This window comes from Leptinotarsa decemlineata, unplaced genomic scaffold (assembly GCF_025532065.1).
Source record: "Leptinotarsa decemlineata unplaced genomic scaffold, Ldec_3_MD MMD2_tig00000251_RagTag_RagTag, whole genome shotgun sequence".
Taxonomy (NCBI): Eukaryota; Metazoa; Arthropoda; class Insecta; order Coleoptera; family Chrysomelidae; genus Leptinotarsa; species Leptinotarsa decemlineata.
In genome coordinates, this window is record NW_027412547.1 from 2,813,402 (window position 1) to 2,831,991 (window position 18,590).

An 18,590-nucleotide genomic window follows, 5' to 3' on the forward strand; every position below is an offset into this window, starting at 1 on the left:
GTCATCTTGGCAAGGTCCACGTCGGAAAGGGTGCTTCAGGAAGCATATGTCTGTCAACCCCAGCAAAACTGTGATAATCCTCTTCACCAGGAGGAGAAAATTGGATGATCTAACGCCACTTTTGCTCAATGGTGGGGTCATTCCATTTGGAACGGAGGTGAAACATCTTGGCATTATCCTTGATAAAATATTCACCTGGAACGCTCACTTGGAAAAAGTTTTACACAAAGCCAAACTGTCTCTAAGGACATGCCGAAGGATTTGTGGTAAAACTTCAGGTTTAAGTCCCAGACAAACCATTGGATGTATGTGATGATTGTCAGATCAATGATCACTTATGGTGTGATTGCCTGGTGGCCGAAGGCTTTACAGAAAATGGGCCAGGTGAAGCTCTCTGGCTTATCTGGCTATCAGTGGTGCCATCAGTACCACACCGTCAGCGACCATGAAGATCCTTCTAGATCTACCTCCTCTCCACATTTTTCTGGAGAGATAGCCTAGATGGACTCCATACAGACTTGTGCACATTGTCAATTGCACAAATCAATTCAAGGCAGAGCGCAACAGACTGTTGGTTGACACTAGAAGTCACAACATTCTAGAAATGACCTCTGACTTCATGCCTACAACTGTCAACTACCTCTGTTTGGAAAATTATGAAACAGCAGAAATATACTGTGTGCCTCCCCGCTGGGGACCGTTATTTACAACACCTCAATACGTGTTTCAATCACCAGTTGATTATCTTCTAGAGAAAGATCAAACTTCTCTCTCTCTTGAAGATGATCACTTGGTGATCGACACACGTGTCGAGGTGTTTCGACAGGATTTGGTGTTGGGATATAACTCCATTAATATTCATTGAATGACCCTATTCACCAAGATTACCGAGATAGTGTTACTAAGACCGCTGCAACTCTAATGTAAAGAGATACAATTACCTGGGAAAGTAGAATATCTGGTAGTGCCAGGCGCACATACAGATGATGATGATAATATATGTTGTGAGGTTGCATTGTTTTGCGATGAATTGAAAGAAATTGACAAGTCAGACGTCTCTCAAGCAGCAATAACATGCCTTTCTCTAAGCCAGTGTTTGCCGCAAGTTGCCCCGATTCCGGTGGTGAATATCATTGGCTTTCCATGCTAGAACTCACACGTTGAAAAGGAACACTTCGTTGATCCTTGACTCACACGTTGAGTATTACCATCCACATTGGTGGAACAGCCGGTTGAATGTTAAAAGCATTTCAAAGTTGGTTTCGGTTAGTTGGTATAATAGTTTGGGGTCCAAGAGAAGCCTATGTATGTCTCTGTGTCTGGGTCACTTTTTAAGGATTGATTTTTTTGGCAGAGATAACTGGAGGAAGTTCACTTTTTTCTGGAATAGATGTCACTTCTTGAGATTTATGCAGAGATTTCGCATTCTTTTTAACATTACAGAAACTTCGCTCAAATTTGCCAAAAAAATTCTCCTTCATTTCTGAAGTAATAAGTTCTTATAGGAGGATAAACTGCTTCGCCACCTAATGCGTTACAGCACCAGCCTGTTTGGCTTTCTTCTCACGCGTACGTCAGCGGAAGGCAGGCTCCTCCTCTCTCGTTGGACAAACGCTCACTGTTTAGTGTAGAGATATACTGTTGACAGTATTATAAAAATCTAACCAGCAAGCACAAAATTCCATTATGCGAAACATGGCTTAGAAATGTTGATACTAATTTTGTGTAAGTACATCATTTGTATCATTATTTATTCCAACAAAAGTAACAATTGGCTTGTGATAGTATATGTACCTACACAAAATAATCAATAGAAGATTTTAATAATGAATAACCTTTCTTTGCATCATCATATGAATATACATTAAGTTATAACCTAAGCTTTTCTCAAGCTGAACAATTTCAATATTGAATAGTTCAACTTAGATCAGTTTAAGTTATCACTTCTGTCGGGCGTACCGAGGCGCACAGTTTTTTTTTTTCATCATTGTCATGCAAGTAATCTCAAAATCCACAACTCATTCAATGATAGTTTCATAAGCTTCTGAAACGTAGATGAGACATTTCAGAAACCAAATGGAAATCTATTATTTGGCGAGATTCGCATGTTGCTTTGGTCTTCTAGGTGATGATATTTCACATACTAGTATGTAGTTATATTTTGCGTTTTTTTCAGATCTCATCTGAAGTTAAAGTTATCGTTCTCTGATTTTATTTCAATATTCCTATGTTCCTCCCGATTCCTTTTGAAATCGTCATATGTTCACAAGTTATATTTTATTTATCTACTCTATGTGGCCCATTTTTTCAGTGATGGTGTTATATTAATGACAGTGAAAGCGTTTATTTAGACATTTATGACATCTTTAGTAACTATTTGCTATTTCATAACAAAAACAATTATGGATTTCGTTACTGCTCTCAGTTCGCAATATTGAATCTCCCTATATGACATAGCCTTGATCTCACTTATACTAAAATTTATTTATTATAATTGAGACTCAATCACGCATTCATTATCTACGACTCGAGATTTCTCAATGATGAATAAATTACATAAACAAATTGAAACTGTTGTATGATTCAAAGTGATGAGAGAACAAATAATTGCGTGGGAATGTGTCAAATGAGAGATGAAAATGGGAACATATATCTTTGAAACTACTTAGAAAAATTTAAAAACATAGGATCCCACTAACGGGGTCACTATTAAAAGGACAAAATCAGGACTAGTAGGTGAAGATATCATAAGTAATATATGTGTTCACTGCGAGGACGTTTATCTCGAAGTCTCAGTAACATTTGTTACATTCTGCTTGACTCCTATCAATATAATTTTCAGGCAATTTTCTGCAGAGGAGAATAATAAACCTATTTTGATTTTTCATGTTTCCTGCAATTTTTTTTCAATAATGTTTCAAAGCATGTACCCATATTATTCAAATGAAAAAATATATCTTCAGTTTCTTTCAGATGCATTTTACGTTGATACGATTATGAATATTTCGAATATTTCATTTCATGATGAACATAACTCGTATTATTCTATTCGTGTTATGAATATACGGTCTATTTCAGAAGCTTTACTCCATGACATGATATTTCATGAAATGATTGATTGAACTGCTGCAAGTAGTATTATTTCAAAACAGTTCAAGTAAGACTTTTTTCAAAACTAGAATAGCACAGTAATATTTGTTCATTCTTGAACAAATAAAGTCTTTTGACCATTTTTTCAAAGACAAGCACTACAGAAAAATCCTCAAGGCACTCTAAGAGCGGTGCCTGTGCAAAAGTAGCAATTAATATCGAATTTGAATCGATGAAGATTAAATCAAGTTGGAAAACCCTTCTCAAGAAGTATATTCCACATAAACGCAGTTTTTCAAATGACAGAGTTCGTAAACAGTGAAGTTCGAGGTATACTGAGTGGTAGAATCAAATGTGCCAAGTCACTTGAACACTTCTCGTAGAAGTATCTACAGTGTCATCCCCAAAGTATGCACGATATGGGAAACTTATTTATTAAGGGTTTTTCGATAAAAAGTTATTCGTGATGAAAGTTTGTGCATCCCCTAAAACGTAACATGCACCAACAAAATACAGTAAAACACACGTAATATGCGAGGAGCCTTCAAATATTTGATTTTGAGACAAGAGTAAAGTACTCTTATTTTGAAAAATCTTGGGAAATATCATTCAAAAAAGTTGTTCAGTATCAAAAATACATCTAGATTTGAAGTCATGGCCATCTAAGTGAAGTTTTATTTTTTTACCCATTTTTTATGCGGGCACTACGAAAAAAATTTCCTAAAACGATAAATAGGCAGCATCCTGTATGATACGGTTTATTTTAAAAGCCTGTAGTATTACGAATTACACAACTATGGTGTTAAATACGGTCAATTTTTTTTAATTTCAAAGTTTTTGGCGCAAAGTTATTTTTATTTTTTGTAAACACCGAAAATTACCCAAAATCATACAGTACTGTAACAAGAACTTCATATTCAATAGTATCAAATCACAAAAAAAGGTTTGTTTGAAGGTGATTGACAATGTTTCATGATGAATTTCACTAGTTCGGACTTCCATTGTCTACTATATAAATAAAATTTTCGGTGTTAACAAAAAATAATAATAACTTTGCACCAAAAACTTTGAAAATTATTTTACTCTTCAAAAAAAGTGACCAAGGTTAACACCATGGTTGTGTAATTTGTAATATTGCAGGCTTGTAGACTAGAAAGTCGTATACAGGATGCTGTCTATTTATCGTTTTAGCAAATTTTTCTTTTCGTAGTTCCCATTAAAAAAAAATAGTAAAAAAAATAAAACTCCACTCAGAAAGTCATGACTTAAAATCTAGATGTATTATTTGATGCTGAACAACTTTTCATTTTCATTTTCCGAAATTTTTCAAAATAAGAGTACTTTACTCCTGTCTCAAAATCAAATATTTGAAGGCTCCTTGTATATCACGTGTGTTTTACTGTATATTGTTGGTGCATGTTTAGTTTTAGGAGATGCACAAACTTTTATTAAGAATAACTTTTTGTCAAAAAACCCTCAATAAAGAAGTTTCCCGTATGGTGTATACTTTGGGGATAACACTGTATAAAAGAGAGACAAATCCCCAACCTTTCTTCGATGTTCCAAACTATCAAAGTTGCAAGTGATGTTTGCGTGTCAAATCAGGTGGATGGCTTTTTTCAGGATGGAATCCAGCAGCTTCAGGGTATGCTTAGGAGCGGAGCTCCATACATGAGAAAAAAGACTCCAAAGAAGGTCTGATCTGAGCTTTATAAAGCATCAAAAGTTCCTGAGGTGTGTACAGTTTTCTGGTTCAGAACAGTGTTTCAAGCTTGTGAGAAGCAGCCTTTGCAATTTCACCAACATGATTGTGCCAAGACATGTTGGTGTCCATTTTAACCCCCAACAAGATTATCGAAGCAGCATGCGGAATTGTCTGTCCTGACATCCGGCTCGGAGATATTTATCGTCCTGTTTTTGTCAGGAGCTGACAACTCCACGACAGATATCATCTTGCTCTGATGGTTGCGAAGAATCACTTGTGCTCATCAGCTTGTATGAGCCTAAGTGTTTGGAATGGACATTTCCAATAAATTCGGCAGTTCTTGTTCTTAAGAACGAAATCAATATCCCCCGGAGCGTAGGGCAACTCCGGTGTCTCGTCAATACCGTGAAAGTGCCTAGGTGGTATAAAGCACATTTAGGGTCGCGTTATGTCTATGGACATAACGCGCATATACCGCATATACTGGACATGCTGACAACAAGTGTATTATGGTCTCAAGCGACTGCGGTAGACTCAGGTGTTAAAGACACCATTCTGGCAGGCCATGATGGACCCCTCAGTTTTTGACTTCAGTCCACTCGACCTGAGAAAAACGAAGGTCAGGCACTTTGATAAGCCAAAGTCTTCATTGTTGTTAAAGAAAACCCAATGCATTGGCTTATCCTTGTGTTACCGCAGTAGGGAAGGGATCTCTGCGGCTTTTATATAGGCCTTTTGCTGGACGGGTTCTAACTCGATGACAGATTTGTGATCACCTCGTTGAGTGTCGAAAACTGAACGGAGTTATTGAGCCGCTCGGGCAGCTGTTCTAAAGAGAAATGCTCCAATTTCCGTTCTCCCATGGTTGCGGACCATGCAGAGAAGAGGATTTGAACTCCTGATAACTCTGCAGGATCCATTCAGTAGCATTCTCTCATGTAGACACTCCAAACTCAAAAGTCCACGGCCTCCCTGTTGACGGGGAAAGTACAACTGCGGAACGGACGATTTGACATGCACTTCACTACTCCAAACGAGTAGAATAAGATTGAAACGGCAAGCATATTTGTAGTAGCGATTTTGTTCTTCTCCGACAGTTCCGCGAAGAGTTCGTCACCGCTGTCAACCTCTTGTGATTGGCGTTGTTGGACTCAGAGATGCAGCATACTTCTATCTACGAACTGCACATCCTTCCCGTAGTCCTTGCATCATCCTCTTTTGAGATAGCCTGTTGCACAGTTATTTATACCGAATTTCATACCGTTACCATGCGTATACTCTTCAACCACGTTCAAGGACTGATGGAGATCTTTTTCTTCAAAGGTTTGGAATCCAAGATCATCTATGTAAAATAAATTGGTGACCTTATGCTTCCGGTTTTCGGGGGTGCCACAGTTATACTCCCGAATATTTCTGAGCGCACCGGATAATGGCAATAGTGAGATACAGAATAAGAAGGGACTGAGGGAATCGACCTAAAAGTGACATACCCTGTTTGGACTCTAGCCTGATGAATTTTATTGTGAAGCGAGTCCGCCAAAGTGGTATCAGTTGTTCAATATATCTCACTATTTTGTCGAATACCGCAAGGTATCTGAGCAAATGCAAATGCATTAGCTCATACGTTGTTGTATCAAAAGTCTTGCGGTAATTGATCCAGCCCTTAAAGAGGGTACACTTAGACTGTATCAAGTCCCGCGTTACACATCTATCGATGAGCAAGTTCTCTTCAAATCCAGCGACTCCTCTCTTCGACCCTCTCTGGTTATATATCATTATTGTCATCAAACAAACTTTTATTTTCTTTCGTAGCTCTTCCCTAAAACGCCTCGTTTTTCCTTTCGATAGCCTAATGGACCAAACACACTTTAACGCTCGAACAAGCCAAACGAAATTATCCCGTTCCTTTTCTGAGGGGTTTTCGACCGATGGGTGGCATCCTAGACCATGAAAAACGACGCCGGAGGCGTCTTCTTTATACGCCAACTGAATTCGAAGAGTTCAAGGCCACTGACCTCTCGGTCGTGCAGGACGAATTTTGTGCTTTCCGTGGCTTTGAAAAATGACCTACCTGTTTTTGTTATACGGCTGACTCGCGTGAAAAATGGCTCCACGTTGTTTGTGTAGGGGATGTAGCAAACCGTGAGGTGGAGGGTGGAGTTTGCTTTGTGTGGTGGAGAAAACCCGGCTCGACGGACCGTTCAATCAAAAGGAAAAGTTTCTTCAGGAAAGTTAAAAAGCTCATCAACAAATGTAATAATATTGAAAACAAGAAATAGAGATGAAAGCTCTGAAAAATATCCGATATAAAGTTGCATTATTTTTGAAAACAAAGAAATATCTTTGAATAGCATGCCAACTAATTATACAGAGCGGATTCAACCAGGAAGATATACTTTCCAGTATTGTTTGTGATGAAAAAACCAATAGTGTTGCATCACCCGTTGCCGCTCTACCGATTTTTTTCCTCATTGATAAAAAGGGGTCTTGTGATTACTCATTTGATAGGTATTTCAATTCTCTCTCCAACTTTTCTTTCAAATCAACCGTTCCTAAGTACTTAGCAGTTTTATACTACGATGAATATCATCAAATAATTCTCATATGAAAATCCTAGAAGAAATTCAAAAATTAACTCTGAAAATAATCACAAATAAAAAAAGAACTTACCCCACAGAAGCGCTATATAAGGAAACATTGACTTTAGACATAAGGCAAGTTTACTTCTTCAAAACTGTTATAAGGCAACACAAAAATAAACATGAACTTAAAAAAATTGAACACCATTATGCAACTCGCCACAAATGAATTCAACCTATGTACCAAAATCACAGAAAAATACTTTACAAAAGTGTTATACTTACTTAGCTTTTCGGCTGTATAATCTTATTCCAGCACATATCAAAATTGTCGTTGGCATTAATATGTTCACAAATGAGTTCAAAGCTTGGATATTAGGTTTGCCTAGAGCACAGATACACCAATATGTTGATGTGAAAAATAAGTATTACTACAATGTCTGTAGAAGATGTTTAAAATCTGTTTTTCCGTTAATCAGCTATGTGATTAGAGTTGTGTAAACTGTAGGTCAACTTCTCTATGATTGTTTTGTTTGTTTCATTTAAAAAAAATAGGGCATTTGTTTGATTGATGTGTGAGTGATGTTCGATGTAATATACCTATTGCGATTGTTTCATTATATAACCTGAATGTATTCATTTATATTAACTAGGTATATGTAATTTTAATGTGATATCTGTATACAATTTTTCTAGGGCTATTTTTTGTTCAAGCTGAATGTTTTTATTTATATTGACTATATATGATTTTAATGTAATATCTGTATACAATTTTCCTTTTTTTTTGTTCGTCCAAAAAGAAACGTCATTTTTATATCTCATTCATTATAATCTATCGTATATGAAAATGACATAGCTCACGCACAGGTTTATCCTTCTGTGGGAACTATATTTATTTGTCATCAACTAAGATTATTGTGTATGTCAAATTGAATGACAAATGAATATCATTATTATTATTAATAATATGAATTGGTCACCTTTCATTTCCTGACGATAATGAAGTTTGTCTACAAATTTATTAAGGAATCTTTCCGAAGTAATTTCGTTAGGAGCACCTCTTGTTCTAACAATGAGTTCTGGAGTCCAACTACTTTCAAACCAGCTCGCGGTAATAAAGGATTACCTTTTCTTTGACAATATTCCAAACCGATAGACAACCAAACGTGATCTCTTAGAAAAGCCCACTAGATCACCTGATATGACGTCTCTAGATGTTTTTGAGGGAATACGTGACATCTGAAGCGTACGATCGTCAACCACAATTCCATTCGCAACTCATGGATGGAAAAACAGGTGCTTGCAACGATATTACCCCAGGAACATTTCGAATTGTAAGAAAAAGTTGTGAACAGACTCCATTTTGTTCAGGGAGTTAGTGATGAACAATTTGAATATTCATTGGAATGAACTGGAGGGAATAATTATTTTTCTTGAAATTATGATATAGTTTATAACAAGAAGGAAAAACCTGTTTTGAGTACGATGATGGGCACTTCATCAGGACCACCAAATACCCGTTTCCTGCAGTAACACACACTTCGTAACGACGTAGTCACTTCGTACAAGTCTGAGTGATTTTATAACGTGAGTCCTCCAATAATGTAGGCTGTTTTGTGTGAACAACATCTTCCAAGATATTCCCCACAGGAAAAACTCCAAGGGACATGAGTCCGGAAAACGTGCTGGCTCCTGAAGTGTATTGTTAGTACCAATCAACTAGTACAATCAACCATAGAGAGATTGTGGACTATATTGAAGCAGACGAGTGCCCTCTTGGGATATTCTGCGATCTCAGCTGGGCATTCGACTGTGTTGATCATAATATTCTCCTAAGTAAGCTATACAGTTATGGTATAAGGGGTATACCATTGGCATGGATAACGGATTATCTTTATCTCAGAAAACAATATGTCGCTATTAACAACGTTACTTCCAGCATGGCCCTCTCCGAATTAGGAATACCTCAAGGGTCGATATTGGGACCTATAGTGTTTGTATTGTACATAAATGATTTGGGGCATGCAACGCCTGGAACATTCATAACAATGTATGCAGGTGACACGTCGATTATAATCTTTGACAAATCAGATTCAGTTTTGAAAGAAAAATGTAGGCATGTTCTTGGAAGTAATAATAAATGGTTTTCTGCGAACAATTTGTTTTTGAACGCGAAGAAAACATATTCAATGAGATTTCATCATTGGCAATGGAAATGTGATGTCATCAGTTTTAGAACAATTGATTATTTCCGACACAGTAACAACAGAATGTACGAGCTTGAAATTTTTAGGTCTTCACATTGATGAATGTTTGAATTGGCAGAACCACTGTGAGTTCCCAATGAAAACAATTAACTCTATTTCATATCAGTTTCGAAATATTAGGCAGGTTTTGAATGTTGATCAGATGCTGAGGCTGTACTATGCTCAGGTTGATTCCGGACTGAGATATGGAGTGTGCTTCTGGGGTCTTTCCTCTCGCTGCTCTGACGTCTTCAAAACACAAAAAAACTTATACGTATCATTAGTAGCATAAGTGACCGCGATTCATGCATAAATGCTTTTAAAAATTTTGGAATTCTAACTGTTCCTAGTCTTTTAATTTTTGACTTATGCTTGTCTGTTTCTGAGAATAGAAACAAGTTGTTTGTACCAAAAAAAAGTAGGCATAATATTGATACAAGACAAAAAAACAATATTTTTGTACCATTTGCAAAAACCAAATTAGCTTTTGTCTCACCCGATCAGATGGCTCCACGTGCCTATAATTTGCTTCCAGATATTATAAAAAAATCCAAAACCATGTATATCTTCAAAAGAAAACTCAAGGATTTTTTTGCTGATAAGTGTTATTATCGCTTTGAAGACTTTATGTGTATAAGTAGGTAGTTTTCATTATTTTTTTTTCAGGAACATCTAGTCTCCGATCCCTTTTGTTTTATTTGACGATTCCTATACACATTTTATAACTTTGTCAATAATAAGGAAAATAAAGATTTATTATTGTTATTATTAGGAAGAAAATTTTTTTTTTAGAATATGGGTATCCTTGGTTGAATATGAAGTATATTCCTAGGTTCGAAAGCAAAATGAAATGTTTTACTGAATATTTTCATTCCGTTTTTTCCAAGTTTCTAGAAAAAATTGAGGCATCGGGAAAAAATGGAAGTATTTTCTTTTTCAGAACACGAAAGAAAATTCGATAGGCTTCCATGAAGTTATACCTGGATGACATTGAATGTGTTAAACATTTTTGAAAAACAGTATACTTCCAACCATGAGTAAAATTTTTGAAAGAGTTATTTATTTACAAATTAATGAATATTTCAATACCAATAATCTATTATCACCATCGCAATGTGGTTTTAGGCAGGGTTTTAGCACGGCTAAAGCTCTTCCTACTGTTACACAAGGCATTGTTGAGGGATTTGATAAGGGAATGATTAGCACTCTGGTACTACTAGATTTTTCGAAAGCTTTCGATACCATCAATCATGAGCTGATTTGCATGAAACTCAAATATTATGGTTTAATAGTGCTGCCTTATTTCTCATCTGGTCTTATTTACTTGGTAGATCTCAAAAAAGTTGTTGTTGATGGTCATCACTCCTTACCTCTTGATATTCTATCAGGAGTACCACAGGGTTCCATTTTGGGACCTTTATTGTTCATCATTTATACTTCTGACATTATCTCGTCCATCAAGAAATGTAAAATACAGGCGTATGCTGATGACATACAATTATACATGCACTTTAAAATCGATAAGTGTGCTGAGGCACAAAATCTCTTCAACACTGATCTTGATTTGATCAATGGGCTATCAAGTGAACATGATTTGAAAGTTAATCCTAATGAAACAATGATGATGCACTTTGGATCGCAGAAGAATCATAAATTTGCAGAAAACAATTTCCGTTTAGAACTAGGTCATACTATCTTGACTCCTGTCAATACAGCTAAAAACTTTAGGGGTCATGCTTGACACTGATCTTAGATTCACTAGTCATGTTGAAAATTTAATGAAAAAAGCTTATATGTCATTGAAACTGTTATACTGTAATCGTTTTATTTTGGGACAACCTCTAAAAAGAATGCTCTGTGATAGTTTGGTGCTAAGCCATTTCATTTAATGTGACTTCATATATGGGCCATACTTATATGATTCAGATAAAAAAAGAATACAAAAAGTGCAAAATTCTTGTTGCCGCCTAATTTATGGACTTCGTAAGTATGATTCAATTTCTGATGCCTTTAAAAACTCCCGCTGGCTCAATATTAAAAACCGTATGATTCATCATTTGGGTTGTTTTGTCCATAAATTGATCACCCTTCCCCATTCTCCTCTTTCAATACAAAAACTAATTCAGCGTGAAAATATTCACTCAAGAAACATTAGACATAAAAACAAATTATCTATGCCACAACATCGCACTGCACAGTTTCAGAGATCATTTCTTTTTGGTGCTGTAAAACTCTATAATTCATTGCCTGAGCAATTGAAGAGATTCAATATCAGGAAATTCAAATACAAATATAAAAATTATATCTATGATAGTCAGTAATGTCAACTTTTGCTTTTTAGACAACAGATCAATTAAATTAAATTATTTATCAACTATCTTCAGAAGGTAATCACAAATTATTATTTTATTTGCGCTTCTCATTTCGTGGTACCATCACTGTTAATTGCTTTTATTTTTGTATGTTTGCGTGCATTATGGAGTGGTGCTTGTTGGTTGAGTTAGAGTAGCTTTGAGTTAGACTTCGCCAAGGAGTACCAGAATCTCCTGTAACCTATTTTCATTTTCAAATATATCTTTGTATTGTTTTTTTTTTGTATTATCAATAAAGCCGATTTATTATTATTATTATTATATAGGTAAGAAAGAAAGAATATTTCGACACGCTGTTGAATCAATGAATATGTAGAATGTATGTAACTTGTCGATTTTTAGGATGTCAGATCTGTTTCTCGGAAAACTAAATTCACCAGAAAAAACTCTTTTCTATTTTTTTCTAATTTGGACATGAAATGATCGAATTTCAACAAAGAAAAATTGTAGCTATATTCTTCTAAGCAACTAAGACAAAATAAACGTAATGAAAAAAACATTACTTTCTGATGTTTTTTTGGATTGGTAGCCTGTGCGGCACAACATCACTCAGATACACAGTATTGGAGCCCTAACAGCAAAAATCTCTATGAACATTTTGGCTCACTCCGATGCTAGCAAATAAGACATTCTAAGCAATGAAACTCAAAACCATATAATCCAAGTCGATGTAATGAAGTGCCATTTGGCGAAATTTGCCATGTTCCCGGGTTTACGTGTAAAGCAGCTCCTTAATATTAAACACCCAATTTCGCATAATACCCTGGTCGGTCATATCGGAAACGAGAAATACAATGCACGCCTAAAGGAAGAAAATCCGTTCGAATATTCACTCAGTGAGTAGAGTAAGTGATATGAGTGTTTGTCATGTGAACTGTCCTTTCAACTGATGATTAGGACGACAGTAACCTGTAGTGGACCTTTTAGACCTCGAAGGCTATCCCCTTTAATCCAAAAGTTGTTATTTTACTCACAGAGATGAATATATCTAGCACTATATAAAATTATTGTTAATAAAATACCTACAAGCGGCAAGTTACATTGCACTCGTTTCGTAATTCAAATTGAATCAAACGGACAAAACTTGAGAAATAACCAATGTCTTTCCCCGATACACTCTTCATACTCATTTTCATTTAGGATTATGTGAATAGAAGAATACTCAGAAATTTTCATCATTCCCAAATCAGTGAGTATAGGGTAGAATGGGGGAATGGCGGTCAGTGGGAAATGCCGGTCAGTTTAAGATATCCATCTTCCCGAAACATCTCATTGAAAATACCAGTGCTTCCATCTAGTATACCTGCAAGTAACCTTATATATATATATATATATATATATATATATATATATATATATATTCTTGTTATAATTCGAAATTTTTAACCAAAGGTAAGTCATTTAATATATTATTCGAATAAAACAGCGTTAACCACCAACTATTGCATGCGTATTTATTAATACAATATCTCGGTTTTGATTTTGAAAGCGTATTTTATCATTTGTATTGTCAACTGAAACAAACTTTTGTAGTTTTGGGGTTATGCCAATCATTCGAAGCGGGTAATGGCGGTCAGTGACCGGTATTACCCTATACGAAAATATAGGACAAGTTTTTGACAAACTTTCATATATCTTTATCGCATATAATAATGTAAAAATAGTATCTCATAATTGCTTTTTGTGCGCAGATGCCCAGGAAGAGACCTAGAACAACAACAAAGGCGTCGTGGAGTAAAGCGATCTTAGAAAAAGCTATCGAAGCAGTAGGTGGTGGACTTTCTATTAGAAAAGCTTCCAAAACCTACAACATACCGTTCAGTACCTTGCAAGAACGGATCAAGAAGAATCTTCCTGCTACTGAACCACGTTTAGGAAGACATTCCACTTTCTCACTAGAGGTAGAAAAATCTATGGCTGAGAATATAAAAATTCTAGCGAAACTATTTTATGGTTTGACTCCACGCCAAGTTCGTCGTGCAGCCTACGTTTATGCTGAGTCAAATAATATAAAGCACCGGTTCAATAGAGCGGCAGGACTTGCTGGAAAAGATTGGCTCTATGGATTTTTAAAAAGAAATCCTTCGATATCTATCCGCCAACCTGTAGCAACCAGCATAAATCGCGTGACAGCATTCAACAAGGAAGAGGTTAGCTTATTCTTCAAAAATCTGAAAGATATTATGGAAAAATATCACTTTCCTGCTTCCAAAATATATAACATGGATGAAACCGTGCACTACTTGCACTACCGTGCAAGACCCTGGCACAGTTATTGCGAAAAAAGGCAGAAGAGAGTAGGGTCAGTCACAAGTTATGAAAGAGGAAAAAATATAACTGTCATTTGTGCAGTGTCCGCTGCAGGGTCCTACATACCACCTATGTTCATTTACCCAAGACAGCGAATGTCACCACAGCTATCGAAAGATGGTCCAATTGAAGCTATTTATCACTGCTCCAAAAATGGTTGGACAAACCAAGAGTTGTTTGTGACATGGCTAATACACTTTTCCAAGTTTGCAAAGCCATCTGCAGACGAGCCAATCCTTATCGTTTTGGATAACCATTATAGCCACGTGTCTTTAGAAGCATACAAGTTTTGCCGAGAAAACAATATCGTCATTCTTTCTATTCCGCCCCACACATCTCATAGAATGCAACCGTTAGATGTTGCATTTTATGGCCCTCTAAAAGCTGCTTTTCGGAAGGGATGTGATTTGTTTATGAAAAGCAATGCATTACAGAAAATTACCCCGTATGATGTGGCGTCTCTATTTAACAAAGCCTACTGTGACACAGCTACGATTAAGAAAGGGGTTTCTGGTTTCAAAGCATCAAGAATAGTGCCAATTAACCCTTCAATTTTTGGAGAAGAAGACTTTTTCGCCTCAGACTATTTATTAGCTAACAACACCACCGATCTTGTCATCAATGATTCCATACCTAACACCTCTAATCAAAATCGAGAAACAGGTGAAGATACTTCTGAACCAGAAACCAGCAACCAACTGCAGAATACCATACCTCCGCCTGAAATGGATAATTCCCTTCCAGGTCCTAGTAATATTTTGACGCCAAGTAAAATTATACTATTTCCCTTGCCACTTCCAACAGCAACAAAAGCTACAAAACGTGTGAAAACCAAACAACACTCCGCCATATTGACAGCAACACCTGTAAAAGAAGAATTAGAAATAAAGGGAAAAAACGACAAGAAAAAGTAATGAAGGAGAATAAGAGAACTGACTATAAATCTGATCAGAAGAAAACAAAGGTTACAAAAAAAAACACTAAAGAACAAGCCAAGAATGTCAAGACAAGACAATCCAAGAATATCAAGGCATCAAAAATCAGTTCAGAATGTTCTTTCTTCGGATGAGGAACTTTTGGCTTCAAAAAAGAAAAGGCGTTTTGAAAATGTTTGTTACGACAATAATGTTGACGATATTTCTTCAGGAAATGAAGAAGAGATATGTTGCATCTGTAAAAAGTTCGGAAAGAATGAGGTTTGGTATAGATGCCGAAGTTGTGGGCAGTGGACTCACAAAAATTGTTCCGGTTGTGATTCCCCTGATAAATATGCATGTGATTATTGTGATTAAAAATGGAAGGTTATCAAGCGTCTTGATTTGTAATTTCTTACAATATGAACTGTAATAACTTAAATTAGTTTTGCAAACTTTGAATTGCCTACTTACTTTATAATACATTAGTACTCAATATTTTATTGCTTTATTTTAATTTAAAAGCAAACCTTACAATAAACCTTATATTTTTTGACTGACTGGCATCAACCCCCCCCCCTGCTGACCGCCATTACCCGAAAGTCCGGGTAATGGCGGTCAATGAAAGCTTTACTAAAAGGCATAAAAATATAAAAAACTATACAAAGCTTTGTATTTGTATTTTATATACAGAAAGTGAAGTGAATTAGCTATTCAGTAAGTAAATCACTTTGGCCTTTGCTCATATAAGAAATGAGTTATTTCGATTCCTGCTCAAGTGACCGCCATTCCCCCATTCTACCCTATAGGAGATTTTGAGCGATCACCCTAAATATTTCTTGAAATTGAAATATCATGCCTGAAATGAGAACATCTTCATGAGAAGTAAATGTCAGAAACCACTTTCCGTTATATTTCGAGTATATATTCGAACTCCGGACCAAGGATAGTTGTTAAACAAGATTAGAAGGGTGAGCTTAAGTAATGTGAACATAACCATATACGTTGACTATTTTGCGGAACGCCGTATACGCTCGTCATCGTCAAGGTTTATGTCTTGCTCCAATTATTTTCTTATCCTGCGTGTATTATTGTCTAATCTGAAAAAAATCTTCGGCTACAGGAGTGTGTTTGTGGAGAGATTATGGTAAAAAAATCGCTATACGGGTTTTCAAAAACTTTTTTAACAAAAAATAAACCTGGCGATATTTGAGGCAAGATATTGAGAAACCATCGTTGATCACAAAGCTTACTAGTGAGAGAATGACAACTGACAATTGAGGATCCGCTTCCTCACTTCTATGACAGTTTTTCACGACATTACGAGCAATGTATTTTTTCTGGCCCTTTGAATCGAATATATTTCTTGCTCTCCTTGAATCGGGATTCAAAAATCCGTTTAGTTTGACCAATATAGTCTTCAACAAAATCTCCGTAACTAATTGTTATGAATCCCAAGCTAATGAACGTCCTAATCTATTATTTTCGGGTTACCTAATCATTAATAGATTATTCAGAAGTTTAACAAATGACTTTCATGACTATTTTGGAATATTGTCCCAAACTTCCCTAGACATCCTGACTTCTACATTAATAACCGATCACATTAAATTTTTCTGAAAATATCACTGAGACAAACGTTCAAAATGTTCCTAATACGAAAGATTTGCCGAAGAAAAACATCCAACTAACAAAAAACTGAAAATTTTTTATTTGTAGACGTGTTTCACTAACACCGTAGCTTCTTCGGTAGAAATGGCCCCCCTCATTTCATTTTTTGAACGGGTCAACTCGAAAAATTGAAATGAAATGAAAATTGAATGAAATTAATGCATAAATACTTTATTTTGAAGTGAAATTGACAGATGAAACTTTCGGGAAGGCGACTTGGCGCTATCTGGGAAAAATGAAAATCTTGTGACACAACATTTTGAAGCTCCCGACAAATGCTTCATAACCCTAGAAGATGTTGTTAAATCTTCAACTACTACAAAATGGTGGAACTTTTAATACATTGACATTTAACTACATAAAATGAGGTAATGAGCTTAAGGTCAGTTCAGAAGATGCTCGAAATGGTTGCCTTGAACTTCTTGATATATGACCAGCCTATCCAATATTTCACGCTGAATATTTTCGAACACAGTAATGTCGATATCTCTACAAATATTTATTATTCTCTGCAGTATATCCAATATTGAAGCAGGTTCAGTTTCATACACCTTTTGCTTCAAATAGCCCCATAAAAAAAGTCCAAAGGTGTAAAATCTGACGAGCGGGCTGGCCATTCTGAAGGGCCTCGAGGGCCAATCCAATGACCGAGAAAAGTACTATACAAATACTCTTACTTGTCTGGAGTGATGTGGTGGTGCTCCATCTTGTTGGAATACAATATCCATATAGAATTCATTGGGATTCGCTTCGACGGTGATGAGAGGGTCAACAGTAGTTTCCAGCATTTTCAAATACAGTTCCCGTGTTGAATTTTAATCAATAAATTGAGGTCCTTCAATATGGTTTCCCAATATTTCTGCCCAAACGAGATTTTTTATGTATATTGGGTATGTGTTTCCCGGAAAACGTGAGGGTTGGTGTAACTACAATAGCGGCAAAAAAAATGTACCTTCATCACTAAAACAAATATTTTGGAGATAGGTAGGATGCCTTGCAATGGTTTCCGTCATGATTTCGCAGAATTCTGTTCTTCGATCAGGGAAATCTTCCGTTAATTGGTGTACCATTTCAATTTTGTATGGATGATACCTATTCCTCTTCAAAAGTATCCACACAGTAGAAGGAGAGACCTCACAAACATTCGCGACGGAATAAGTAGACTGTTCAGGATTCACGACCATCTCACCAATTATTTGCACTTGCGGTTCTTCCAGAATGGACGGATGACCTGGGCGGCTTTTTGTTATGTACACTACCGGTAGTTTTGAATTTGGATTCAAGTTCCCTCACATATTTTCTACAGATAGGACGATTGAAATGAAATGAAATGCTTTATTCAAATAGGATACATCTTAATATATACAGCAATGATAGTAATGTTAACATTGATATACATATAAATACAATAATACAAAAAAAGATCTACTTATATTTGTTAATAAGTAGTCTTACACCTACGATAATTGAAAATACAAAAAAAAATAGATAAAAAATATCACATAATATCTTAATGGTCTCTTAAATGGTCTAATAAATTTCTTTTGAACAGAATAAGACTGTTAGAAGACTTTACATTTTCAGGTAGACTGTTATACTTAATAAATCCTTTGAACATTAATGTTTCAGTGTTGAATGTTTTTGTTTGATTATTTATATACAAATTTTTTTTTTATTCTAGTATTATACTGGTGGATTTGATT

The 18,590-nt window shown here is 35.9% G+C and overlaps 2 protein-coding genes across 2 annotated transcripts in view; one reads left to right on the forward strand and one right to left on the reverse strand.

The window, feature by feature from the left end:
* The window catches only part of LOC111504533 (uncharacterized), a 99,378-nt gene that overhangs the window by 43,099 nt on the left and 37,689 nt on the right, over positions 1 to 18,590 (reverse strand). The window lies entirely within an intron of this gene.
* On the forward strand, positions 13,684 to 15,216 carry LOC141479901 (uncharacterized). Its single transcript, XM_074173399.1, has one exon. The coding sequence runs from the start codon at positions 13,684 to 13,686 to the stop codon at positions 15,214 to 15,216; it is 1,533 nt and encodes a 510-aa protein (XP_074029500.1).